The sequence below is a fragment of the Oryctolagus cuniculus genome, chromosome 1 (genome assembly GCF_964237555.1).
Source record: "Oryctolagus cuniculus chromosome 1, mOryCun1.1, whole genome shotgun sequence".
NCBI classification, from domain to species: domain Eukaryota; kingdom Metazoa; phylum Chordata; class Mammalia; order Lagomorpha; family Leporidae; genus Oryctolagus; species Oryctolagus cuniculus.
In genome coordinates, this window is record NC_091432.1 from 111,453,734 (window position 1) to 111,480,061 (window position 26,328).

The window sequence follows — 26,328 nt, forward strand, 5'->3', positions numbered from 1 at the left end:
CCAGCTGAGGGGAGGGCAGGTAACATTTATTGAACTTTTAATAAAATTTAACATTTACAATGTTAGATATCTTATCACATACACTATCTTATTTTAATCGATTATACAATCCCAATCAAAAAACACCTCTTGGACTTCTATTATATGTATATAAAATATTTTACTATTGGTAAAAGAAAATTGAACGATTTTGAAAATTGAATGACAAGGGTCCTAAGTGAACTAGAAATAACACATGTTTACAATTGGCTAGTACAAGGCTATAAATACAGTGGTTATATAATTTATTGCCCAAATCGGGATACTTTTGACAATAAATAGGAATGTTGTTGATTATCCTGGAAAAACCCAGACTGTTCTGATCAAACCTGTTTTTTTTTACCTTAGCAATGAAAGAACTCAAAGGAGCATTTGGGATGGGGCAGCAAAGCTCAGTCATAGCCATGATCTGAGTTGGATTTGCTCAGTGGAGAAATTGAGGCTTGAAATTAAGAAACGTGTTAATGGAATCAGTAAGTGGCAGAAACCAGATTTGTCTGACTCTAGCTGTACAGGAAGCAAAGGGAAGGTGGGGTGACAGGGTTTGTGGGAATATATTGGCGGGGCTTTGAGTGGGATTCAGATAGACCCAAAGGAAAGGAGATGAGCAGGTTTTTCTAACAAGGGTAACAATGGAAGGTGAGGGTATGTGTCCTATGAGAAGATCAGAGCAGAAAAGGTATTGAGGAAGGGTGGGAATCAGATTAGGCAGGCATATTGGCAGTCCCAACCTGTCAATGGAAGGTAGTCCCAGTACGGCAAACAGAAGCTGGGAGCTACTGAGGGTGGCTATTTATGGGCACATGGTATGATAAACAGTAGTTGTTAAAGCTCATCAGATAGATAAAGATTAGGGAGTTAACTGAGGAGATCTCTGCCCTGAAGTACTGCTCTCTGTTTCACATCTTGTCCCGATAGCTACAGAGGGTAAAGCCAACCAGCACACCCAGACAGAAGAGAACTGCCAACATTTTAGCTATAAGCTACCTCCCCAGGGCTCACACTTAAGGCCACAGATGTATTTTCAAGGACCAACAATCTGCCGATTGACTATTAGCCAGAAACCGGGCTGGGCACTTTTCTTGATTGTTGAGGCTCTTCTTGCTACCCTGGTAGAGAAGAATACTCAGCAGTAGAATCGTGCCACAGGACTTGAGTAAAAAGGCGGCTTGGTGCACACATCAACGCCATGGCAATTCAACAAAATTGCCAGAATACAGACCCCCATCTAGGTTACTCATCAGCAACTGCCCCTGAACTAATTGGGGAAGTACCCAAGGGGCCAAGGCATCTTAGGTGGAGACAGACTCAGTTCTTTCTTGATCTGAGTGGACCAAAGTAAATTTATGCCTACTTTCCTGATTTCAGTGTCTTTCAGCCACATATTATTTACAAATTAATAAATAAGTCAAAATTGCTAATACACAGTAATTTGGGGAAAGCCAAAAAGACAAAATGAATAGCTATAATTCCCTGTGTGACTATCACATACATACTATGCTGAGACCAACTGAGGCCTAAAGACATCTGGTGAACCGAGTTGCTAGCTGGTCTGGGGGCTCTGGTACTATGGGGTAGTATCTGTCAATGAGAATATACAGGGGTTGCTGTTGTGTGTGCAACCTCCCAGGCACATTAGCAGGAAACTAGATTGGAACGGGAGGAGTCAGAATTTGAACCAGGCACTCCGATATGGGATGCGGCTGTCTCAGCCAGAAGCATAATCCACTGCCCCCACGACACCTGGCCCTCCTGTTGTGTTTTAAACAGATTTACAGGGGCCGGCGCTGTGGCATAGTGGGTAAAGCCACTGCCTGCAGTGCCAGCATCTCATATGGGCACCTGTTTGAGTCCTGGCTGTTCCACTTCTGATCCAGCTCTCTGCTATGGCCTGGGAAAGCAGTAGAAGATGGCCCAAGTCCTTGGGCCCCTGCACCCACGTGGGAGACCTCGAGGAAGCTCCTGGCTCCTAGCTTTGGATTGGCGCAGCTCCTGCCGTTGCGGCCAACTAGGGAGTGAACCAGCAGATAGAAGACCTCTCTCTTTGTCTCTGCCTCTCCTTCTCTCTCTGTGTAACTCTTTCAAATAAATGCATCTTTTTTAAAAAAAGATTTAAAAACCTCCAATCTGTTTGTGAATCTTTCTTTTTTAAAAATGCCCTTCCTACAAACATTCTCTAGGAGCTCTCCAACAATCAAGGCCTGACACTTTAGCTAACCAGTTCATAGTTCAGAGTCTAAAAGTGGGACGGGGGATGGGGAGAGGTAAAGTTAAAGTGACTATAAACAACATGACAATGGCCAATACACAGTGGTTAAGATGCCTGCGTTCTATATGGGAGTGCCTGGGTTTGAATCCTGGCTCCTGGGCAGCTCTTGATTCCAGCTGCCTGCTAATGAACACCCGGGGGAAGGCAGATGGTTGGGTTACTGTGAGCTATACAGGAAACCTGGATTGAGTCTTCAGCTCCTGGCTATTGCAGGCATTTGGAAGACCGAACCAGGGATGGGAGCTCTTTGTGTCTGCCTCTCAAATAAATACATAAAATTTTTTAAAAAGAAAATGGCCGCTGTCTCTTGGAAAACTCTGATGACAACAGGTGGCCTCACTGGAGCTGGCACATCCTCCAGAAACCGTATTTGCTACAGAGTACTCACAATTATTCCACTCCATGTTAACTAAAAGACCAAAGGATTTGATTTATATTACATTCTTCTTAAAAAATAATTTTTCAAACCAACAAATTATCATAATTTAAGAGTCCAGTGTGACATTTTCAATACATATGTACATATGTACAACATGTAATGATCAGGCATACCTATCACCTCAGACTCACATACTTTTCTTGTGCTAGGAACATTCAAAATCCTCTTCAAATTCTGTTTCTAGCATACCATCTCCCAGATTTTAAAATACCTCGTCACACAGAAGGGGGGAACTCTGTTCCTCGTGTTCACCCTAGAGAGAAAGCAGCTAGGTGGCTATTTTGAAATATTCAATTAATTCTTGCCAATCAGAGTTATCCTGCCCAACTGCACCCCTGGACCCATTAGCTATCCTCTCTCCAACCCCCTAAAAATACATTTTATAAATGATAGTCTGTGCAGCCCCAAATAATCTTTTTTCCTAAAGTGTCATATTTCACAATTCTTGCTAATCTGTTTGAAAACAGCAAGGACAAAATGGTTTGAAATGGTTTGACCTATCAACCACTAAAGCTGAATCTAGAATAAAAGATCCAGGGTTCCTAGCTTAATTTTAAACCATCTACGTATCCCATCAGAAAACTGAAAAGGGCCAACAATGTGAGAGTATTTACCCATCTTAAAAGATCATTATACAGAATTTCGAAAGGTTTTCGCCTCAGAAGGACTCCTAGGTGAGATGGGTGGTCATTTCATATTGCCCATTTTTGTCGTGACCTCATCCAGGCTACAGTTTATTTGTGGACCCTTTCCTTGAGCAGTGTGGGGGAAGGGACCTGGTGTAAATCCTGAAGCCCCTTTCCCAACCCTTCACACACCTGATACGTGGGAAGAGAGTGAGGCAAAGAGGATCTCACACGGTATCACCCAGCCGTCTTCTCTACAGGATGGAATAGGGTGCAGGGTTTCTCTCTTCACGACTAGGTGTTTTAAAATCTGGGTGGGAGATGGCATGCTCTAAACCTAGAATTTAAAAAAAAAATAAGGGGACTTTTTTTTTAACGTCAAGGGTAGTCTTTTCACTGCTCTCGACAGCCTTTCCAGACCGCCAAACGAGACCAGGCTTTGCGTTCAGAGCGTGCCGTAGGATCCGCAGCCACGACCCCTCGGAGTGGTGGGGACCAGGCAGGCGGGGGAGTAGGAAAGCTTCATGGTGAAAAACGGGGAAGGCGTCAGGTCGGCCGCGATTGGCGCGTGCTGGCACCGGGAAGCGGGAGGAGGGCGAGCGAGAAGCAGGGCCTCGGACGTGATTGGTTGCGGCGGCATATTTGGCTTTCTCTGATTGGCTCCGAGTTGGGGACAGCGGCACAGCGGCAAAAAAACATGGAAGCTGCCAGTCAGTGAGCAAGTGCTGACCGTTCTGGGCTCGCTGCTGCGGAGGTGGGTCGGAGTCCTATTGTCACATACGCTTTGGCCATTGTCCGTTTGTATATTCCGCTTCCCAGCCGGGTGCGACCTAGGATTTTACTTTCCCTCGGCCTAGCCAAATTTTTTTTTTCTTACTTGAGACACCACAGCATTTCTGTTATTCTGTTGGGGATAAACGGAGACGCTAGGGTCTGAGAAGTAATCATGAGGAGAAATGCCTAAAAATCTTTACAAGTGAGGGGCGGGCGGGAGAAAAAACTCTCCGCCTGCGGGCGCCCAGATCTTTACCGACTGCCCGGCTTCCACCGAGACGACTCAGTGCTGTTCCCCTCTGGGGGGAGGCTCGGCCCCTCCCTGGAGGATCTCGGCAGTAGAGGGGGGTCGCGCCGCCCAGCCCTGCGCCCTAACGGCGGGGTCGCCTCCCAGACCCCGCGTGCTCTCCGCAGCTCCCCCTCCCAGGCGCACGGTCTCCGCCCGGCGCGGTCCCTACACCCCCCCTGCCCGCCCTCCGCGCGCCCCGGGGCCCTCCCCACCGCGGGTCCCAGGCCGCCCCCCTCCCGCCCCCGGGCGCGCGTCGGCGGGCGCGTGGGGGCCTCTGGTTCCGCGCGCTCCCGGGCGGAGACGCGGCGCGAGGGGCTCGGACGCGGCCCCCGGCCCGCGGGGGTGCCAGGTCAGCCTCCCGCCTCCGGCCCGGCAGTGCTGGGGACCGGTCTTGGGGCAGTAACAAGCAGATCCGCCTCTGGTCACAACCCCGGGTTTTCACGCAGGAGGCGTGAAGGCCGGCGACTCTCCTCAGCCACCATTCCCCGAGCATCTCTCCTCGGCCTTCCTGTCCCCTCAGACAGCAGCCGGGCTTCCCCCTGCAGCTTTCCACCCGTCGGTGTGAGAGAACGGCCCGCTTTTTTTTTTTTTTTCCTTCCCCCCTCCTCAGGGAGCTTCTCCGGCCGGGCTTCCCCTCGCCGTCAAGAAGGGAAGAAGGGAAGCCAGGCGGCCGCGACAGCCGAGCTCTCGCCATCTTGAGTGGAGGAGGAGCCGCGGCCGCCGCCATGCGGAGAGGCAGGGAAAGAGGGAGGGAGGGAGGCGGCGGCGGGCGGGCGAGGGAGGGGGCAGACAGCCGAGTTAGCTCAGCTCGGCGGCGACTTCGGCGGCGCCGAGAGAGCGGGCAGCGGCGGAGGTAGGCTGGGCGGCCCGGCAGCCGGCGGCGCGGGCTGCCGGCGGCGCGGCCCCGGGAGTGCGGCGGGGGCGGGGGCGGGGGCGGCCACAGCGAGGGGCCGGGTGGGGGCGGGCGGAGGTTTCCGAGGAGGAAGGAGCCGCCGCCATTTTGGGAGCTTCGAGTCAACAATAAAGGACCGAGGGTGCCGAGCGGGAGTGGCCTCGGTGGTAGGACTCGGGCCAGAGCCGCGGGGCGCGGGGGTGAGGCGGCGGGGTCGAGGTCGGCGGTGCCGTGGGGGCTTCAGGGAGCCCCTCGGGCCGGCGAGGGGTTCGCTCCGGGCGGAGGCCCAAGGCCTGGCCGGGCCTGGGGGAGGAAGGGCGGGCGGCAGCTGTGTGGGGTGGGGGCGCCTCAGAGGAGTCGAATATGGGAATGCAGTGCGCGGCGGGGTCAGGAGGAGGAGCGGGCCGAGTGCTCCGAGGAGTTTTGTGGAAGACGAGGGGCTGTGGGGACCCGAGGGGGCGGTAAGGGCTGGGGGGGAGATGATGTTGGAGGTTATGGGGTACGAGGCAGCCCTACAGGGGGCGGCACGGATCTGCCGTGTTGGAGGGCTCCGGCTGGAGGAGGACCGGCTGCTGCCTGATTGCAGTAGGCCTTGTAGGTCGATAAACAGAGGGTGTTGGTGGAGCCCCCGGGTCGCGGAGGGAAGGAGGGGCGTCCTAGGTTGTAGGGGTCTCTTCGGGCCCTTTATTGGAGCAGTCCCTATTGTTTGCTGCCGCGGAGCTGAGTTTTGGCCCTTGTTGCGCAGATAGGATTGCGGGGACCCAACCGTTTTGTTTTTGTGGTCTGAAGGAGCTGACTCGAAGTGTGAGACTGGGGGGAGGCAGGGGAAGAAATGAGTGCCATACAGTTGCGGGGCTCCCGACACTGGCTTGACTCCTTTTCCGCGATCCCCCGCTCCCTCTCTTCGGAATAAAACCCAGTCACTCCAACTTGCAGCCAGAGCTTGGAGAAACTGCGCTGCATTTGCAAACAAAAGCTCTCGTTGGAGATGACGGTACTGTTTTGGGTGTGAAACTGTCAATTGCTAACTACGATCTGGGAAGTGCTGTAATTAATTCCACCAGGGGCTCCTCCCAGATAGTCTACGTTTTGTCTTTTTTTTTTTTTTTTTTTCTTAACGTAGAACTATAACCTGCACATCTAAATTGGGAAGGGGTAGGAGGAATATTTCCTCTCTGAGACATAAAGCTGCAGTGCAGGTTTCAGTTTAAGAGGGGAGCAGTTAGCACATAGTCTTATTTTGGATTTAGGGAGATGCGCGGTGATGGGCAGTAATGAAGATACGGTTTCGTTTTTAAGAGATTGCCTTGTTCATCCTCCTAATGTTTTGCAAACAAATAAGTCTCCCTATATGAACTATGTGATACGGTTGATCATAATCTAAAGCTGTCAATACGGGAAAGGTTCATAACCTCCTCTAAGTGCTCTGATTCAGGAAGACTTTAAAAATAAACAGCTCTGTGTATGTGAGAATCAGGATTTGCTTGTGAGCAACTTGATTTTTTTTTTCCTTTCAAAGTATGTAATCAAAAAAAGCATTTTCTAATTTTTAAGATGTCTTTGACTTTAAAATTTTGAGGTTGAGATGCCTTGGTGTATGGCAAAAATAACCACTGTTTAATAAACTAGTTATTTTTTGTGAGAAATGTTAGGGGTTAAAAGTGATCAGAGTAGGCTTTGTTTTCTGGTCTTTGTAAACTGCATTTTAACTTACTGAATTTTAAAATAATTTGATTTCAGGAGGAGGTTAACTTTTTCTTTGAGACAACTCTAGACTAGGCGTTGTATTCTGGGATTTTTTCGGAAGTTTACGGAAGTCTCTAGTCTTTCATAGTCCCCCAAGGAAATTTTTTTTGCTGCTCTTTTTTTTTTTTAAGGAAGTAATGATGCTACTTTAAATTAGGATATACTTTTGAAAGTTTATATTGAAAGGTAGCTAATAGTTTTTAGTATTCAAGTTTTATTAAGGTAAAGATTTTCTTGAAGTGAAAGATTGTAACATGTAGATGTGTTCATATCCCTTGGTTGCTTCATTATTTAAGGGACAAAAGTTATAGATAAGAAAATACATTTTTCTTGATAAATAATTTCTGTAGGTGAATTTCATAAGGGCACAAAGAATTTTCCTGAAAGTGTAAAGCTCAAGTCAAAAACTCAACTCTAAAAGGACTCTGTTGCTGTCAGAAATAGAAACTTTTTGTTCAAATCTAGATTTACATCAGTTAAATTGTGTGATGCTTAACTGAGTTATCATGCAATTGAGTATAATGATTAATTGACATTTAGAGAATTCATGGAAAAAACTAAAGGAAAGAGATGGCTATTGGAAAACTAACACTAATTTAATCATAGTTTTTGTGTCTTTATCTCGTTTGTCCGGAGTTGTTTTGAATTCATAATTTAAATGTTTGAGATTGATCTCACTGGTTTGGTTTAAGAGACAGTGCATCATTGCGTCTTTCCTGGCTTGGATAGTGATTTGGTCAAAGTGTGCCAATATTTTTAATTGTTCAGTTTACAAGATGAGAGTTCTTCTAAAGGAGTTCTTTTAAAGAGTTCTTTTGTTTTAAAAACAAAGTTTTTCCCTTGCATTCCACTCTTTTCTAATTTAATTTTTTCTTTGTTTCAGATTGAACTGAGTGAATTCAGATATAACTCAACCTTGTTAGAGGGCTTTTTAAAATAAAAAGTTGATGCGGTGCGTGAGAGCAAGTTAACTGCTGCTTGCTGTTCAGAGACTTACAGGTGCTTGCCTGCATTGCAATAAAGGACTCATATATTGAGCAAGACTTATATTTATCTCTTCGTTTTGGAGAGCCTAATAAACTGTTATTACAGTTTCTCTACTGACTTTGAAAAGTTTTGAAGTTTGAAAGAGACACCTTTGCAATTAACACAGCATGAGCACGGCCAGAACAGAGAACCCTGTTATAATGGGTCTGTCCAGTCAGAATGGTCAGCTGAGGGGCCCTGTGAAGCCCAGTGGTGGCCCTGGAGGAGGGGGCACACAGACACAGCAACAGATGAACCAGCTGAAAACCACCAACACAATCAATAATGGCACTCAGCAGCAAGCACAGAGTTTGACCACCACTATTAAGTAAGTGTTGCAATAAATAATAAATACACTTGGGGAACCAAGGTTTCTTTTTGTTGACTGTACCTGTTCACCTTAATTTAACCTTTTTGATTGTAGATGTTGTAATACAATAAGATATTTCTGACATAAATCACAGGTAATACAAATTTTGTAAATTATTTTTTTTTCCTGAAGATTTGTTTATTTCAAAGGGACAGTGACAGAAAGAGGGAGAGACAGACAGAGGTGTTCCATCTGCTGGTTCACTCCCCAAGGCTGCAGCTGCCAGGGCTGGTCGCCCACATGAGGGGGCAGGGTGCCTAAGCACTTAGGCCGTCTACTGCTACCTTCCCAGCAGGAAGCTGCATTGGAAGTAGAGTAGCCTGAACTGGAACTGATACTCCAACATGGGATATCGGCACTGCAAGTGGCAGCTTACCCTGCTGTGCCACACGACACTAGCCCCATAAAGATTATTTTTTGAAACATACCTGGCTTTCCTAATTAGTTCAGTGTAGAAGTTATCAGTGACTTTGTTTTAAATCAATGAAATAGATTCATCTTGTTTTGTCAGTGTAGTTATTTGTGTTGGTATAACTATCTTGGTTTTTTTTTTAAAGATGTATTTATCTGAAAGGCAAAGTGACAGAGATCCCTTTTTTCTTTAAAGATTTATTTATTTGAAAGAGGTACTCAGAGAAGGAGAGGCAGAGAGAAAAAAAAGAAGTCTTCATCTGCTGGTTCACTCCCCAAATAGCCTACCCACAATGGCTGGAGCTGGGACGATCTGAAGCCAGGAGCTTCATCTGGTTTTCCCATGTGGGTGCAGGGGCCCAAGGACTTGGGCCATCTTCTACTGCTTTCCCAGGCCATAGCAGAGAGCTGCATTGGAAGTGGAGCAGCCGGGACTTGAACCAGCACCCATATGGGATGCCGGCACTGCAGGCGACAACTTTACCCACTACGCCACAGGCCTGACCCTGACAGAGATCTTTGATCTGCTGGTTCACTCCCCACATGTCCACAACAGCCGGGCCCTGCATCTGGGGGTCTCATGTGGGTGTCAGGTACTCAAGTACTTGTTCCATCATCCACTGCTTTCAGGGCACATTAACAGGGAGCAGGATCAGAAGCTGAATAGCTGAGGCTTGAATTGGCACTCCAGTACAGGATTTGGGCATTCCAAGCCCTAGTGTAACCCACTGCACCACAATGCCCACCCTCATATGCTAGTTTAAGTGATAGTTAAAGCCAATTTCAATTTTTAAAAGTTTTTTACATTTAAAACTTCCACCAGTTTTCTGAACTCTAAGTGTATTTGCTCATAGGAAATGTATCCATAACATGTTTTAGTTTTTGAAACTTACATTTCTGATCCAGCTCCCTGCTAATGCATCTGGGAAAGCAGAAGATAGCCCCAGTGTGTGGGTCACTGCTACCCATATGGAAGACCTCTCTCTCTGCCTGACTGCCTATCTATTAATAAATAATTTAAGGTAGCCTAATGTCTCTGCAGAATATTTTCTCTTAAAGCTGAAAGCTTATGTGTTGTCATCTCTTTAAGTGCGTCCTTTATGTTATTTCAATAGTAACTGTCACTTTAGAGATTGAGTTGCAGGAAGTTAACATTTAAGACTTTTGACCCCAATTACAGTTTGGCTTTTGTTGCGAATCTAGCCATATAAAATGATTCAGCCTCTAAAACTCTTCATAAGATGATAATGATTTAGTTTATTGACCTGAAATGTATGTTTTATTACAAACTAGTTCTTTTTACTTCCTGCAGAAAAGTAGCCTTTTATAAGCTACCAGGATATCATGTAGGTGCTTATTGCCATGTGGTTAAGAAATTTCCAACAAAATTGGTATGTTCAGTGGGAAGATTGGCAGTAGTATGTTTCACATTTTTAAATGAATGCTTTAATTAGTATAGGAATGAAGATATGAAGAGTATTCAGAAATTTCATTGAAAATGTATATTAGGAAAAACTTGTGGATTTTACATATTTTGCACCAAAATAAACTTACCTTTTAGTTAAATTTTCCACAAACTTTTTTTAAGATTTATTTTATTCAAAGAGAGAGAGAGAGAGAGGTCTTCCATTCTCTGGCTTACTCCACAAATGGCTGCAATGGCCAGGCTGGAGCCAGGAGCTTCATCTGGGTCTCCCATGTGAGTACAGGGGCCCAAGGACTTAGGCCATCCTTGGCTGCTTTCCTAGGCACATTAACAGGGAGCTTGATCAGAGGTGGCACCCATAAGGGACGTCTGGCATCACAGGCAGCTTAACCCATTATGCCACAATGCTGGCCCCTCAGACTTTTTGAAGTATTCCTATATTTTCTAAATTGTGGCTTTTCTTGACAGATTATGGATAGGTTAGCAAAATTTAGCTACTTTTTAAGAAAGACTTATTTGAAAGGCAGAGTTAGAGGGAGAGAAACAGGAACAGGGAGTGAGCTCTTTTCATCTACTGGTTGACCGTCCAAATGACTGCAACAGCTGGGCCTGGGCCAGATGGAAGCCAGGAGCTGGAAGTCCATTTGGGTCTCCCATGTGGGTGGCAGGGACTGAAGCACTAGGACCATCTTCTGCTTTCCCAGACTCATTAACAGGGAGCTGAATCAGAAGTGGAGCAGCCAGGACTCAAACTGGTGCACATATGGGATACCAGCATTGCCGGTGGTGGCTTCACCCACTGGGCCACAACACTGGCCCAAGGGTATTCTTTTTTAAAATTTATTTATTTGAAAGAGTTAGAGGGAGAAACAGAGGGAGAGTGGATCATCTTCCATTGATTTTCCCAGGCCATTAGTGTGGAGCTGGATCAGAAGTGGAGCAGCCAGGCCTTGAACAGGCTCCCATGTGGAATGCTGCAGGCAGCAGCTCTACCAGCTATAATGCCAGCCCCCATTCTTAAGGATAGATATGTAGAAAGCATTGTTGCTTTGTTGTAAGTGTGGATTTTTCAGAAATTCTGATGAGAGACAATGGTGAATTGCTTTTTCTCTTATTTTTTTAAAATTTATTTATTGATTATTTGAAAGTCAGAATTACACAGTGAGAGAGGTCTTCCATTTGCTGGTTCACTCCCCAATTGGCCGCAACAGCTGGAGCTGCGCCAATCCAAAACCAGGAGCCAGGAGCTTCTTCTGGCTCTCCCAAATGGGTGCAGGGGCCCAAGCATTTGGGCCACCTTGCACTGTTTCCCAGGCCTTGAGAGAGAATGGGTTGGAAGGAGAGCAGCCGGGACATGAACTGGTGCCTATATGGGATGCCGGCACCACAGGTGGAGGCTTAGCCTACTACATCACAGTGCTAGGCCCTGTAAAAAGCATTAAGGGCAGTGTTCACTAACAGTTAATGTTGAGTTCCTATTTTGCTAGGCACCATGCTGCATGCTTTATGTAAGTTATTTGGTATAGTTGTTATTCTTACATATATAAAATGGGATACTAAAGGATTAGAAGAATAACCTGTCCTGGGCAGGCTTTGTGTTGCACCGCATTAAGCTCCTGCTTGAAGATGCTTGCCATTCCATATGGGAGTACTGGTTCCAAGTCCTAGGTGTTCCTCTTCCAATCCAGCTCCTTGCTAGTGTGCTTGGGAAGCAGCAGATGATGTCTCAAGTACTTGGGCCCCTGCCACTCGCGTATAAGACTTGAATGGGTTTCCTAGCTTCCGCCTGTTCCAGCCCCAGCTGTTGGGGCAATTTGGAGAGTAAACCAGTGGATAGCTCACTGTCTTTAAAATAAATAAATAAAATAAATCTTTAAAGCAAAGTAAAGTAACTGGTAAAAAGATACAGAACTAATAAGCAGTAGAACCAGGAATTGATTGTCTAAAATTTCAGAGCCCTTGACTTTAACTAGCCCTGAGAAGTTAAAAATTCACATGCGTACTTGGTGTTGTGCCCGATTAGAAGGTGGCCGGTGTTGTGGTGCAGTGAGCTAAGCTGTTGCCTACATGCCAACATGCCATATCGGAGCACCTATTCAAGTCCCTGCAGCTCAGCTTCTGATTGAGCTCACTAGCATGCCTGCGAAGGGAGTAGAGGATGGTCCAAGTGTTGGGCCATGCCTCACATGTGGGAAACGCAGATGAAACTCCAGGCTCCTGGCTTCAGCTGGACTAGCCCCAGCTGTTGGAGCCATTAGGGAGAGTGGACAAGTGGACGGAAGAGCTCAATCTTTATTAATCTGCTTTTCAAATACAAATCTTGTAAAAAGAGAATGTATATTTTCCTTGTTCAAAGGGGGCACCTGCTTGATTTTAAACTCCTTGAAATTACTAAGCTCCATCAAGCTGTTACCATATAGAAATTAAGGGCAGGGGCTGGTAGAGCGGGTTAAAGCCCCAGGCTGCAGCACTAGCAATCCCTTGTGGGCACTAGTTCAAGTCCCGGCTGTTCCACTTCCAATCCAGCTCTCTGCTAATGTGCCTGGGAAAGCAGTGAAAGATGACCCAAGTCCTTGGGCCCCTGTACCCATGTGAGAGCCCTGAAAGAAGTTGCAGGCTACTGGCTTCAGATCAGCTCAGCTCTGGCTGTTGCAGCCATTTGGGGAGTGAACAAGAATGAACCGGCCGGCGCCGGGCTCTATAGGCTAATCTTCCGCCTGCAGTGCCGGCACACCGGGTTCTAGTGCCGGTTGGGGTGCCAGATTCTGTCCCGGTTGCCCCTCTTCCAGGCCAGCTCTCTGCTGTGGCCTGGGAGTGCAATGGAGGATGGCCCAAGTGCTTGGGCCCTGCACCCATGGGAGACCAGGAGAAGCACCTGGCTCCTGGCTTCGGATCAGCGCGGTGTGCTGGCCGCGGTGGCCATTGTAGGGTGAACCAAGGGCAAAAGGAAGACCTTTCTCTCTGTCTCTCTCTGTCCACTCTGCCTGTCAAAAAAAAAAAAAAAAAAACCAGCTGATGGAAGATCTCTCTGTGTCTCTACCTCTCTGTCTTTCAAATGAGTAAGGTAAATCTTTAAAAAAAAAAAAAAGAAAAATTTGGAGCAATGTTGCTAAAGCTTGCTGTTTAAGAAAAGCCAGAATGTAAACTTTATGTGAAACCTCCTAATTTTAAATGTCAACTGCTTTAAATTAAAGCACGTACTGTATAGGTTAAACAAAACAAAGCAAATCAAAAAACATGTTTTGGCAGCTGTGCTATATACTATACTGCTTTTAAGGGAGTGGATACCCTCTGTTCCTTCTGTTTTGATTTATGATCTGCTCTAGAGTCTTCTTTTTTTTTTTTTTTTTTTTTTTTTTGACAGGCAGAGTTAGAGACAGAGAGAAAGGTCTTCCTTTTCCGTTGCTTCACCCCCCAAATGGCCGCTACGGCCGACTCGCTGCGCCGATTCGAAGCCAGGAGCTAGGTGCTTCTTCCTGGTCTCCCATGCGGGTGCAGGGCCTAAGCACTTGGGCCATCTTCCACTGCACTCCCGGGCCACAGCAGAGAGCTGGCCTGGAAGAGGGGCAACCGGGACAGAATCCGGCACCCCAACTGGCACTAGAACCCCATGTGCCGGTGCCACAGGCGGAGGATTAGCCTAGTGAGCTGTGGTGCCGGCCACCCTGGATTATTTTTCATAACACTTTTCTAAAGTTGTGTAACACTTTTTAAAACTATGTTTTTATGTACGTGGCAGTATATTAAGCTTACTATGATTGTTAGATATTATTGGGTAGGACACTGAATTTTGATACTTAAAGTTTACTGTATTCTCTCTAGACCTGGTGACGACTGGAAAAAGACTTTAAAACTCCCTCCAAAGGATCTAAGAATCAAGACTTCGGTAGGTTGGTTATGAATTTCAAGTGGGAAAAACGGTGGGGAATCTCTGGAAGTCACATGGTTACTTGTAATAACAACAGACATGTGTTCTTGGTTGGAATCATTGAAATTGTGTAGGTTGTATATATTGGATTGGGCAGAATTTTCCTCCATTTCATGGTTGAGTGTGTCTGTTAAATAATATGTCCATACATCCACATATCTTAGGTAATTTTGTCAAAAATTTCTTTTGCTTTTAAGTTATTCAGGTAAGGATTATCCTTGTTTTGTGGATGAGAAAACAGAAGTTCACAAAAGTTATTTCTCTTAGCCCAGGGTTCTCAACCAAGGGGGAGCCTTTTTCCTCCTAGTCAGCATTGGTAATTGTTAGATTTTTTTTTCTCACTACAGCTGGGGTATGCTGTAAGGTAGCCTCTTAACAGCGAAGAATTTTCGGGCCCAAAATGTCAGTAGTGTTGAGTTTGAGAAACTCTGACTTAGCCAGAAGATATTTCTAGCTCATGAGTGGTAGAGGTAGTGTTTGACTGTACATCTTGTGATTAGCAATTCATAGCAGGGTACAGTATTCCACCAGTCCTTAGTAGACTTATGACTAAAGACTGATCATTCCCCAAAACAGTTTTTAAGTGATTGTGCATGTCGTTTGAGTCTGTTGTGACCCACGCTGGGTGCCACTTGTCAGGGTCTCAAGCCCGATGCTAGCCCCTGACCTGCAGGGGCAGCGCAAGCACTCCCCAACAAGGCAAACGGAAAAGGTAAGGTCGATGGGTCAAGAACATACCGCAAACACCCGTGAGTTCTGTTGAAGCAGGAACTACTCTATTGAGGAAGCATACAGGCTTATAAAGCTTACGAGGGACATGCGCAGTAGGGGAGCCAGTCAGCGAAAAGGTCATGCAGGCACGGGTGGACCGTGCACAGAGGCATCTTAAGCAAAGTATAGGGATCATGCACTGTCCACATGTCCAGAACTAAAGTGGACCTATCCTTGCTGGTGGTTCGACCTTACGTAGCTTAACCACAGCAGCCGCAGACATGCCCCTCGAACATCCACCAGGCGCCATATTGTAATGGAGATTTTAGGTAATGCCCAACATGTTTATTCTCCAGGAGTAATTGAAGTATAGAATAAAACTATTAATTTGCTTAAGTTTATATTTAAGATTGGTTAAGGAATTATTTTTGCAAATTTTCCTAAGCATGCTCACCATTAAAGAACAGTTATAGTTTAATTCTTATTTTGTTTGTTTGACTTAGGATGTGACCTCCACGAAAGGAAATGAGTTTGAAGATTATTGTTTGAAACGGGAGTTATTGATGGGAATTTTTGAAATGGGCTGGGAAAAGCCATCTCCTATTCAGGTATGTGTAACTTTTTATCACATATATAAGGTTACATGTCATACGTTACATAATTTTTGATAGCTTTTTAATCTGTGGGGATGGTATAAAATTTCTAATGTATGCGTATGTACACTTCTGAACTTTAAAGAGTAAAATTGTTACAAAATTGTGTTCCTCCTAAATAGTTCATTATGAATTTCCCAAGAATTAGGAATATCCTTTTATAGTCAAAATAGGATTATCTTGAATCAGTTTAACATTGATCATAATACTTTTGTCTCGTCATTTGTATCCTAATTATTAATTGATCCAAAAATATATATTTTTTTAAGATTTATTTATTTGAAAGTCAGCGTTTCACACAGAGAACAGGAGAGGCAGACAAAGAGAGAGGTCTTCTCTCCACTGGTTCACTCCCCAGATGGCCGCAACGGCCAGAGCTGTGCCCATCTGAAACCAGGAGCTTCTTCGGGTCTCCCACATGGGTGCAGAGGCCCAAGGACTTGGGCCATCCTCTGTTGCTTTCCTAGGCCATAACAGAGAGCTGGATTGGAAGTGGAGCAGCCGGGACTCGAACTGGCGCGAATATGGGATGCCAGCAGTGCAGGTGGTGGCTTTACCCGCTATGCCACAGCACCAGCCCCCAAAAATATTCTCTATAGCATTCCCCCCTGCACAGGATCTGGTCTAGATCAGATATTGCATGTAGTTATTATGTCTCTCTAACCTATCTTACTCGTCAGATTTTCCCCCTTTTTTTTGGGGGGGGGGGAATGTCTTTTATTATATTAACATATCAAAATACAGGCTTCTCCTTATTTTTAATAGAACATTCATTCTGAGTTTGTTTCCATGTGGTTAGTTTCAAGTTATGGTTTCTCAGCCAGAATACTGCAAAGTCTTGTTATAGCTCAGGGCTACCACATTTGAAGGTGTACCTGGTGTCCATCTCTTCCTCATTGGTGATTTACAGCCCCCCCCCCTTTAAGATTTATTTATTTGAAAGATGGCGTTACAGAGAGGCAGAGAGAGAGAGAGAGAGAGAGGTCTTCCACCCCCCGGTTCATTCCCCAAATGGCTGCAACGGCCGGAGTTGGGCTAATCTGAAGCTGGGAGCCAGGTATTTATTCCAGGTCTCCCACATAGGTGCAGGGACTTGGGCCATCTTCCACTGCTTTTCCCAGGCCATAGCAGAGAGCTGGGTCTCAAGTGGAGTAGAGGCCAGCAGTGTGGCATAGTGGGTAAAGTGTGGCCTGCAGGGCCCACATCCCATATAAGCACCAGTTCGAGTCCCGGCTGCTCCACTTCTGATCCAGGTCTCTGCCATGACCTGGGAAAGCAGTGGAAGATGGTCCAAGTACTTGGGCCCTTGCACTCTCGTGGGAGACCTGGAAGAAGCTCCTGGCTCATGGCTTCGGACTAGCCCAGCTCTGGCCTTTGCAGCCAACTGAGGAGTGAACCAGCAGATGGAAGACACCTCTCTCTCTCCTCTCTGTGTGTAACTCTAACTTTCAAATAAATAAATAAATCTTTAAAAAAAGGCAGGGGGGAGTGGAGCAGCTGGATCTTGAACTGGTGCCCATATGGGATGCTGGCACTGCAGGTGTTGGCTTTACCCCCTATGCCACCGTGCTGGCCCTGCGGTTACCCTTTTTTTTTTTTTTTAATTTTTTTTTTAATTTTTTTTCTTTTTTGACAGGCAGAGTGGACAGTGAGAGAGAGAGACAGAGAGAAAGGTCTTCCTTTGCCGTTGGTTCACCCTCCAATGGCTGCCATGGCCGGTGCGCTGCGGCCGTCGCACCGCACTGATCCGATGGCAGGAGCCAGGTACTTATCCTGGTCTCCCATGCGAGTGCAGGGCCCAAGGACTTGGGCCATCCTCCACTGCACTCCCGGGCCACAGCAGAGAGCTGGCCTGGAAGAGGGGCAACCGGGACAGAATCTGGCGCCCCGACCGGGACTAGAACCCGGTGTGCTGGCGCCGCAAGGCGGAGGATTAGCCTAGTGAGCCGCGGCGCTGGCCGCGGTTACCCTTTTAAGTTGTCTGATTGTTCAGTATGATTACTGTTCTTTACCCCTTCTCTTGAAACTAATAAGAAGACTGAGGTTTTGTTTGTTTTTTTTAAGATTTACATATTTATTTGAAAGGCAGGGGTACAGAGAGGCAGAAGCAGAAAGAGAGGTCTTCCATTCGCTGATTCACTTCCACAGATGGCTGCAATGGCCAGAGCTGGACCAGTCCAAAGCTAGGAGCCAGGAGCTTCCTCTGGATCTCCCATGCAGATGGAGGGGTCCAGGGACTTGGGGCATCTCTACTACTTTCCCAGGCCATAGCAGAGAGCTGGATCAGAAGTGGAGCAGCTGGGTCGCTAACTGGCACCCATATGCGCTACCAACATTGCAGACAGTGGCTTTACCTGCCACACTGCAGTCCTGGCCCCATGAGAAACATTTTAAGACTGTGAAGATACCCTCTTCATCAGAATTTCCACCTTATTTTAGCATTCATCACTGTTTCATGTTTGATTTCATTTTTTTAAAAGATTTATTTGAGAGGCATAGTTATACACAAAGGGGAGGAGTCATTTGTCCACTGCTTTACTTCCCTCTCTGTGTGACTCTGCCTTCCAAATAAATAAAGTTCTATTTCATTTATTTTTATTGATGTTATTTATTTATATTTTTATTATTAAAGAATTGTTTATTTAGAAGGAAGAGTTATAGAGAGAGAGGCAGAAGCAGAAAGAGAGAGGTCCTTTATCTGCTGGTTCACACCCCAGATGGCTGCAGTAGTCAGAGCTGGGCCAATCCAAAGCCCGGAGCCCAGAGCTTCTTCTGAGTCTTCCACACAGGGCCAGGGGTCCAAGCACTTGGGCCATCTTCCACTGCTTTCCCAGGCCATTAGCAGCGAGCTGGATTGGAAGTAGAGCAGCCAGGACTCTAACCATGCCCATATTGGATGATGGCACCACAGGCAGAGGCTTAACCTTCTAGGCCACAGCACCAGCCCCTTGATCTCATCTTTACTCTGATGGCTTATGATGAGTTTCTAACTCTAGCACTGCCTCCATATTTGGTCCCTATGAAGAAGGATCTTACCTTACTTCCTCCTTACTTGTCTTTGGATTTATGAATTCCTATTTTTCTTTAATGGTGTTTTTGAAACCAGATTGTCCACAAGTGGCTAACGTAAGGTCCTTCCAGTATTTAAGCATTTCCTTTTTCGCATAACATCATGTAAGGATTATTTTCTTTTCTTCAGATTTTATTCAAAAGGCAGAGTGACAGAGAGAGGGAGAGACAGAGAGATCTCCTTTCTACTTGTTCACTCCCCAAATGCGTACAAAAGCCATGGCTGGTCCAGGCCAAAGCCAAGAGCCAGGAACTCCATCCAGGTCTCCCACACAGCATCCTCCACTGATTTTTCAGGCACATTAGCAGGGAGCTGGATTGGAAACAGAGCAGCTGAGGCTCAAGCCTGTGCTCCAATATGGGATGCCAGTGTTGCAGGTCAAAGCTGATGCACTGTGCCACAAGACCAGCCCCATGAGGATTATCTTACCTGTCATGTTCCAGCCTTGGAATCCAAAGAGCCCTAATTCTTTTTAGTGGGAAGTACAATTAGGGATCAGAATCTGAGCATTGGGTACATTCTTTGCTACTTGACCTTATCTGTGAAAAAAACAAGGAATATGTGTATGTATACAGATAATGTACATACATATGTAATACACATAAATGTATAAACATGCTAGTTTTATAATTGGAGGCAACAGACACACGTTTAAGTTGTTGAAATTGTTGAATCTGGGCTGTGCTAAGGAGAAACCCTGTGACATCATTGACTGCTTTTTTATTGAACATGTATTGAATGACCCATAAAGGATTAGACAGGATTCTGAATGAGCAAAAACAGGAAAGGTTCCTGTCCTGATGGAAGGACAACCAATTGTACAAATAAAGTCAGTGTACTATGTTGAGCACTTTTTTAGTTGGAATTGCATATGAATGTACCTGTTAGAAGAAGATGGGCAGTTGAAAAAAGTGAACCCTGTTCCAAGCACAGAATGCTTGAGTTAGCTCTTACTGTAGTATCATTCAACTTTTTTTAAAATATAATTTTTAATTTATTTGAAAATCAGAGTTAGAGAGAGAGGAGGGATCTTTATTTGGTTCACTCCCAGATGACCACAACAGCTGGGGCTGACCCTGGCCATCTTCCACTGCTTTCCCAGGTGTATTAGCAGGGAGCTGGTTTGGAAGTGGAGCAGCCAGGATTCTGGCACCCATATGGGATGCTGGCATTGTATGTGGTAGCCTAACCCACTACACAACGCTGGCCCTAGTACCATTCAACTTTAATTAATATTTTTATTTTTAAGAAATATTTATTTATTTGAAAGGCAGAGGGCAGTGAGAGAAAAAGAGGTCTTCCATCTACTGGTTCACTCCCCGGATGGCCACAACAGCTGGAGCTGCACTGATCCAAAGCCAGGAACCAGGACCTTCTTCTAGGTCTCCCATGGGGGTGCCAGGGCCCAAGGACTTGGGCTGTCTTCTGCTTTTTCAGGCCATAGCAGAGAGCTGGATTGGAAGTGGAGTGGCTGGACTCAAACCAGTGCCTATATGGTATGGCAGCACTGCAACGACTTTATTTGCTATGCCACAGTGCCAGCCCCACATTCAACTATTATTTCCAGTGCTTAGCACAGTACAAAGCATTTAGAGTGATAAATTTAAGATGATCCGGACCGGCACTGTGGTGTAGCAGGTAAAACTGCTTCCTGCAGTGCCCACATCCCATTTGGGCACTGGTTCAAGTCCTGGCTGCTCCACTTCTGATCCAACCCCCTGCTGATGAACCTGGGAAAGCAGCAGAAGGTGGCCCAAGTTCTTGGTCCCCTGCACCTGTGTGGAAGACCCAGAAGAAGCTCCAGGCCCCTGGCTTCAGATCAGGCCAGATCTGGCTGTTGTAGCCATTTGGGGAGTGAACCAGCAGCTGGAAGACCTCTATCTTTTTCTTTCTCTGTAACTCTGCCTTTCAAATAAATAAGTCTTTTTTTTTAAAGAATATATTGTTTTAGGTAAGTAAGATCACTGTTTTTAAAAAATATTTATTTATTTGAAAAGCGGGGTTATAGAGAGGCAGAGGAGGAACAGCCAGGACTCATTAGATGTCCACATGGTTTGCCAGCACTGCAGGCGGCGGATTTATCCACTACGCCACAGCACCGGCCTCAAGACCACTATTCTTGCTGCTTTTTTCTTCCCTCTTGAGAATCAAGGACAAGCTAACGTTTCTTAGACTCCTGCAAAGCAAACAGTCATAAATGCTGGGATTTTTTAACTAAACTGAAATTTACAAATCTCCAAGTAAAATTCAACCTCCTGGTGAGCTTCCCTCTACTATAGCTTTCCATTCGTATCTACTTCTCTTACCTTTTCCTTGTTTTCTTTCTTTCTTCTTGAAACCTGTTGTCTATTTTTTGTCAAACTTGGTTTTACAGTTTTTATCCAGGAGTTTTTTTTTAATAAGGTTGCTTTTTTTTTTTTAAAGATTTATTTATTTTATTTGAAGGGCAGAGGCAGAGAGAGAGGTCTTCCATCTGCTAGTTCAGTCCCCAAATGGCTACAACGCCAGAGCTGTGCTGATCTGAAGCTAGGAGGAAGAGCTTCTTCTGGGTCTCTCACATGGTGCTGGGCCCAAGGACTTAGGCCATCTTCTGCTGCTTTCCCAGGCCACAGCAGAGAGCTGGATTGGAAGTGGAGCAGCCAGGACTTGAACTGACGCCCATATGGGATGCCAGCATTGCAGGTGGCAGCTTAACCATTACACCATAGCAACAACCCCCCAGGCATTTTTTTTTACCCTAAATATTAAAGCCTTCTTGATTAGACAGTGACTCTTCTGCATTTGAGTCTTCTTAGGAGGCAGAATTTAGTTGCAATTTGGCTATAGTATTGGAGAATGAGGCACTTAAAATTATATGCTTTCAAGAGGTTTGACACTGACAGGCTGGAGCTAGATATACTGCAGGTTGTTTGCACACATCTTTTTTTAGTGTAGCTATCTCTGACTTTAGGTGTAGGTCTAACTATGGTGTCCAATAGAATAACTATGCCATTCTAAAACTAAAGCTTTATAGGAATACAGTCTCCTTTGGAGGGTCTGGTAGCCTGTTTTTTCCGTAATGCATTATGTGATTAAAAGATGGCAGCCTCTGCTGCTTCCAGACCCTAGGCACTCTTAAAGACATTTTAGATAATCTTAAGAAAGCGAAGAAAGAAGGTACTCCATTATTGAGGGAAACCTGGAATCCCCTTTGTGTTAGCAAAATTTTAGACCAGATCAGGAACTTCAGATTATTTTGTCAGCTTGGTCTACAACTTATAGTTAAGAATTACAGCATTCTGAATCCTTTAATAAGTAATCCTCCTGCTATCAATGAATTTTTTTGGTGGCTAAAAGAATTGTTTTTTCTATGTCTTTAAATGCAGCATTTCTCTATTGATTACCACTGTAAAATTGAGGCATGTTTCATAAATTACAGAATTTTGGAAATTGCTGTCTTCTGTCTCCCTTTGTTCTGGATAGCAGAGAGCATCTGTAATAACTGTTATGTCCTTCACAGTACTCAGTTGTTGTTGTTTTTAAGATTCATTACTTATTTTGAAAGAGTTATACAAAAAGAGAAAGAGAGGCAAAGAGAGAGAGGTTTTTCATCTGCTGGATGGTTTTCCATCTAATTGGCCACAACGGCCGGAACCACACTGATATGATGCCAGGAGGCAGGAGCTTCTTCCAGGTCTCCAATGCTGGTGCAGGGTCCCAAAGACTTGGGTCATCTTCTACTGCTTTCCCAGGCCATACATAGCAGAGAGCTGGATCAGAAGTGGAGCAGCCAGGACTCAAACTGGTGGCTATATGGGATGCTGGCACTGCAGGCAGCAGCTTTACCCACTACACCACAGCGCTGACCCCTTAGTTTTGTTTTTAAATTAAAAAAAATTTATTTGAAAATCAGAGAGAAATAGAGATCTCCCACTTGCTCATTCACTTCTCAAATGCCTGCAAGAGCTGGGACTGGGCCTTTGTGAAGCAGGAGCCAAGAACTCAAGCTGGGTCTTCCGCGCAGGTGGCAGAGACCCCAAGTATTTGAGTCATCACTGGTGCTGCCTCTCAAGCTATGCATTAGCAGGAAGCTGGAACTGGAAATGGACCTTGGTACCCCAATATGAGATGCAGACCCCTCAAGTGGTAGCTCATACCATTAGGCCAAAACCCTGTTTACCACCTCCATAATTATTTTTCCTCTTGAAATTAGTTTTTATGCTTAACTGGCTTTAAGGGACTAAGAGGAAGCAGCTGAAATACAGCTAGTTGAGAATTTTTTATAGATGGCACACTTACAAAATGCCCTTCAATATTAGGAAATTGGAAATTGTGCCATTTGGTTGTGGGCGACAGAAACCAACTTATTCTAAGAATTTATTGCAAGAATATTGAGGGCCAGCGCTGGGGCGTAGTGGGTAAAGCCGCCACCAGCAGTGCTGGCATCCCATATGGGCACCTGTTCAAGACCTGGCTGTTCCGCTTCCAATCCAGCTCTCTGCTGTGGCCTGGGAAAGCAGTAAAAGAAGGCCTAAGTTCTTGGGCCCCTCACCTGTGTGGGGGACCTGGTAGAAGCTCCTGGCTTCAGATCAGCTCATCTCCAGCCATTGTGGCCAATTGGGGGATAAACCAGTGGTCAGAAGACTTTGTCTCTGTGCCTCTGCCTTTCAGTAAATCTTTAAATCTTTTAAAAAAATACTTAATTCACAAAATTTATGAAAAGTTTTGAAAAATATACTTGGAAATGACCAAGAACTGAGGTGCCTCTGAAGAGCTTAGAAAGCTGTAATGGTTGCCAACAGTTCAGTAGTTGCTTGTTTACCACTTTCTTAGAAGGTTGACCAGATTTGACCTTTTAGGGGGCAAACAGGAAGTGGGATGTAATTCCTTAGAAGGACGTGGGAGTGCAACTAGGAAAGGGGTGCTAAGTAACCAAAACACAGCAGATACATGTTAAATTGGTGCCTAAACTTTACAGTGGAGCAATGGCTTGGGAGACCTAAGGTGGTAGATGGAATTTGGGAGAGGTAATTTTATTGGAATATAAGTCACATATCACACAATTGACAGTTTTTAAAATGGTGCAGTTTAGTGGGTTTTATTACATTTAGAGTTGTACAACGATTACCACAATCAATTGTAGAACATTTTCATCTCCCTCCAAGATGAAATCCCTTCAGCAGTCACCCTTTATCATCATCCAGCCCTAGGTAACTACTAATCTACTTTTTTGTTGATTTGCCTGCTCTGGACGTTGCATATAAGTGAAATCATACAGTATCTGGTCTTTTGTGACTGGCTTCTCTCACTGAGCATATTCATGGAATCCAGTGAATCCAGTACTCTATTTCTTTTTCTATGCACAGTTTAATTTGAAAGGCAGGGATACAGATAGAGATCTTCCATCTGCTGATTCACTCCCCAAATACCCACAGCAGTCAGTTCTAGATCAGGTTGAAGCCAGAAACCTACAACTCAGTGCAGGTCTACCACTTGGGCATCAGAGACCCAAGAACTCGAGCCATTATCTGTTGCCTCCCATGGTTCACACTAGCAGGAAGCTTACTCAGATGCAGAGTAGTTAGGACTCAAACCAGGCACCCCAACAACCTCTGTACCAAATACCTGCCCCTTCTATTCCTTCTTTTGCCAAATAATATTTCATTACATGGTTATACCACTTTTGGTTTATTCATTCATCAGTTTGTGGATATTTGGACTGTTTCCACCTCGGGCTAAGAGTAATGCCGCTGTGAACATTGATGTGCAAGGTTTTGTGTAGAGATATTTTTGTTTCTCTTGCATATATGCCAAGAATGCTGTCTTACTTGGTAACTCTGTGTTTAACTTCTGGAGGAACTGCCAGACTGTTTTGCAAAGTGGCTGTACTTTCCCACTAATAGTGTGTAAGGGTTCCACCTTCTCCACATCCTTGTTCCCACGGGTGGTTGTTTGCAGATAAGTATTTGGATTCTGGTTCTAGTGTTGCTTTGGGACTTTTTGTTTGTTTGTTTGTTTGTTTGTTTTTTTGACAGGCAGAGTGGACAGTGAGAGAGACAGAGAGAAAGGTCTTCCTTTGCCGTTGGTTCACCCTCCAATGGCAGCCACGGCCGGCACGCTGCGGCCGTCGCACCGCGCTGATCCGATGGCAGGAGCCAGGAGCCAGGTGCTTTTTCCTGGTCTCTCATGGGGTGCAGGGCCCAAGCACCTGGGCCATCCTCCACTGCACTCCCTGGCCACAGCAGAGGGCTGGCCTGGAAGAGGGGCAACCGGGACAGAATCTGGCGCCCCGACCGGGACTAGAACCCGGTGTGCCGGCGCCGCTAGGTGGAGGATTAGCCTAGTGAGCCGCGGCGCCGGCCCGCTTTGGGACTTTGAGCAAAACAACCTATCTCCTTGAAAAGATCCCTTTTGTAGTTATAAAATGAAAATTATCCAAATTATAAGGATATAAATAATATAAGGTATGTAAGTACCTAGCACTATGCACATAACAAATTTTAAAACAATTTTTAGTTTCCTTTCTCCTTTTCTTTCCTTCTGACAGGTCTTTATGATTCCATCTTGGGTTTCATAGCTATGTGAACCAGGGTTAAACTCTTTCCTTTTAATTAAAATTTATTTATTTATCTGAAAGGCAGAGGTAGATAAAATCTTCCATCTGCTGGTTTACTCCCTGAATGGTTACAGCAGCTGGGGCTGGGCTAGACCAAAGCCAGGAACCTGGAACTCCCATCAAGGTGTCCCGCATGGGTAGCTAGCACCCAGCACTTGGACCTCTTCTGCTGCTTTCTCAGGCACATGAGCAGGAAGCTGGATCAGGAGTGGAGTAACAGGGACTCAGCCTGGCAGTCTTATGGAATGTCAGCATCACAGGAGGTGGCTTAATCCTCTGTGCCACAACACTGACCTCAGATTCTTTTGCTTCATAGTACCTAATCTTAGGAAACTAGTGGTAAGAGACAGTGTGGATGTGCTCAGTTTTTTGACTGCTAATCATAGTGGCCATCATGGGGCAAAACATTAGTGCATTTTAACTTTTTTTGGAAAGATTTATTTATTTACGTGAGAGGCATAGTTACAGAGAGGGAGAGACAGAGGTCTTCCATCGCTGGTTCACTCCCCAAATGGCCGCAAAGGCCAGAGGTGATCTGATCCGAAGCCAGGAGCCAGAAACTTTCTGGATCTCCTACGTGGGTGCAGGGACCCAAGGACTTGGGCCATCTTCCACTGCTTTCCCAGGCCATAGCAGAGAGCTGGATCAGAAGTGCAGCAGCCAGGACTTGAACCGGTGCTCATATGGGATGCCGGCACTGCAGGTGGCAGCTTTACCTGCTACTCCACAGCGCCTGCCCCTAAAGCTTTATCCTTAATCTGTTTCTGTAGGGTAGAAGCTCTGTCACAGAAGGCATAGTAATAGAAATCAGTGGCTTTAATTGAAGTCAGTCAAAAGGTGAACTAAAAATGGGAATTAAGATACCCCCACTCTAATTCTACCCTGCTTCACTTCATTCATAAATCTTATATTTAACGAACTTGACCCAGCACACCATTGGGAGACTCCCAGAACCACCCCTGTTGCCTTTTGTAAAGCTGTGTAGAACACAGTAATGTGTAGATAGCCTAATAAAAAGTCTGTAGGCCCCAAGAACCATAGAAGATATTGCATTTGTTAGGGGT

The 26,328-nt window shown here is 45.5% G+C and overlaps 1 protein-coding gene across 7 annotated transcripts in view; it reads left to right on the forward strand.

Annotated features, from left to right (window-relative positions):
• The first annotated feature begins 4,001 nt into the window (after positions 1–4,001).
• The window catches only part of DDX6 (DEAD-box helicase 6), a 55,830-nt gene continuing 33,503 nt past the window's right edge, over positions 4,002–26,328 (forward strand). The window contains exons 1-4 of one of the 7 annotated variants that reach the window (XM_008250484.4): positions 4,002–4,127; positions 7,958–8,428; positions 14,130–14,193; positions 15,450–15,554. In XM_008250484.4, coding sequence (XP_008248706.1) covers positions 8,229–8,428; positions 14,130–14,193; positions 15,450–15,554 — 369 coding nt within the window. In that variant the 5' untranslated portion in view covers positions 4,002–4,127; positions 7,958–8,228. The other 6 variants (XM_051837682.2, XM_070047092.1, XM_051837680.2 and 3 more) reach the window with 6 other exon arrangements.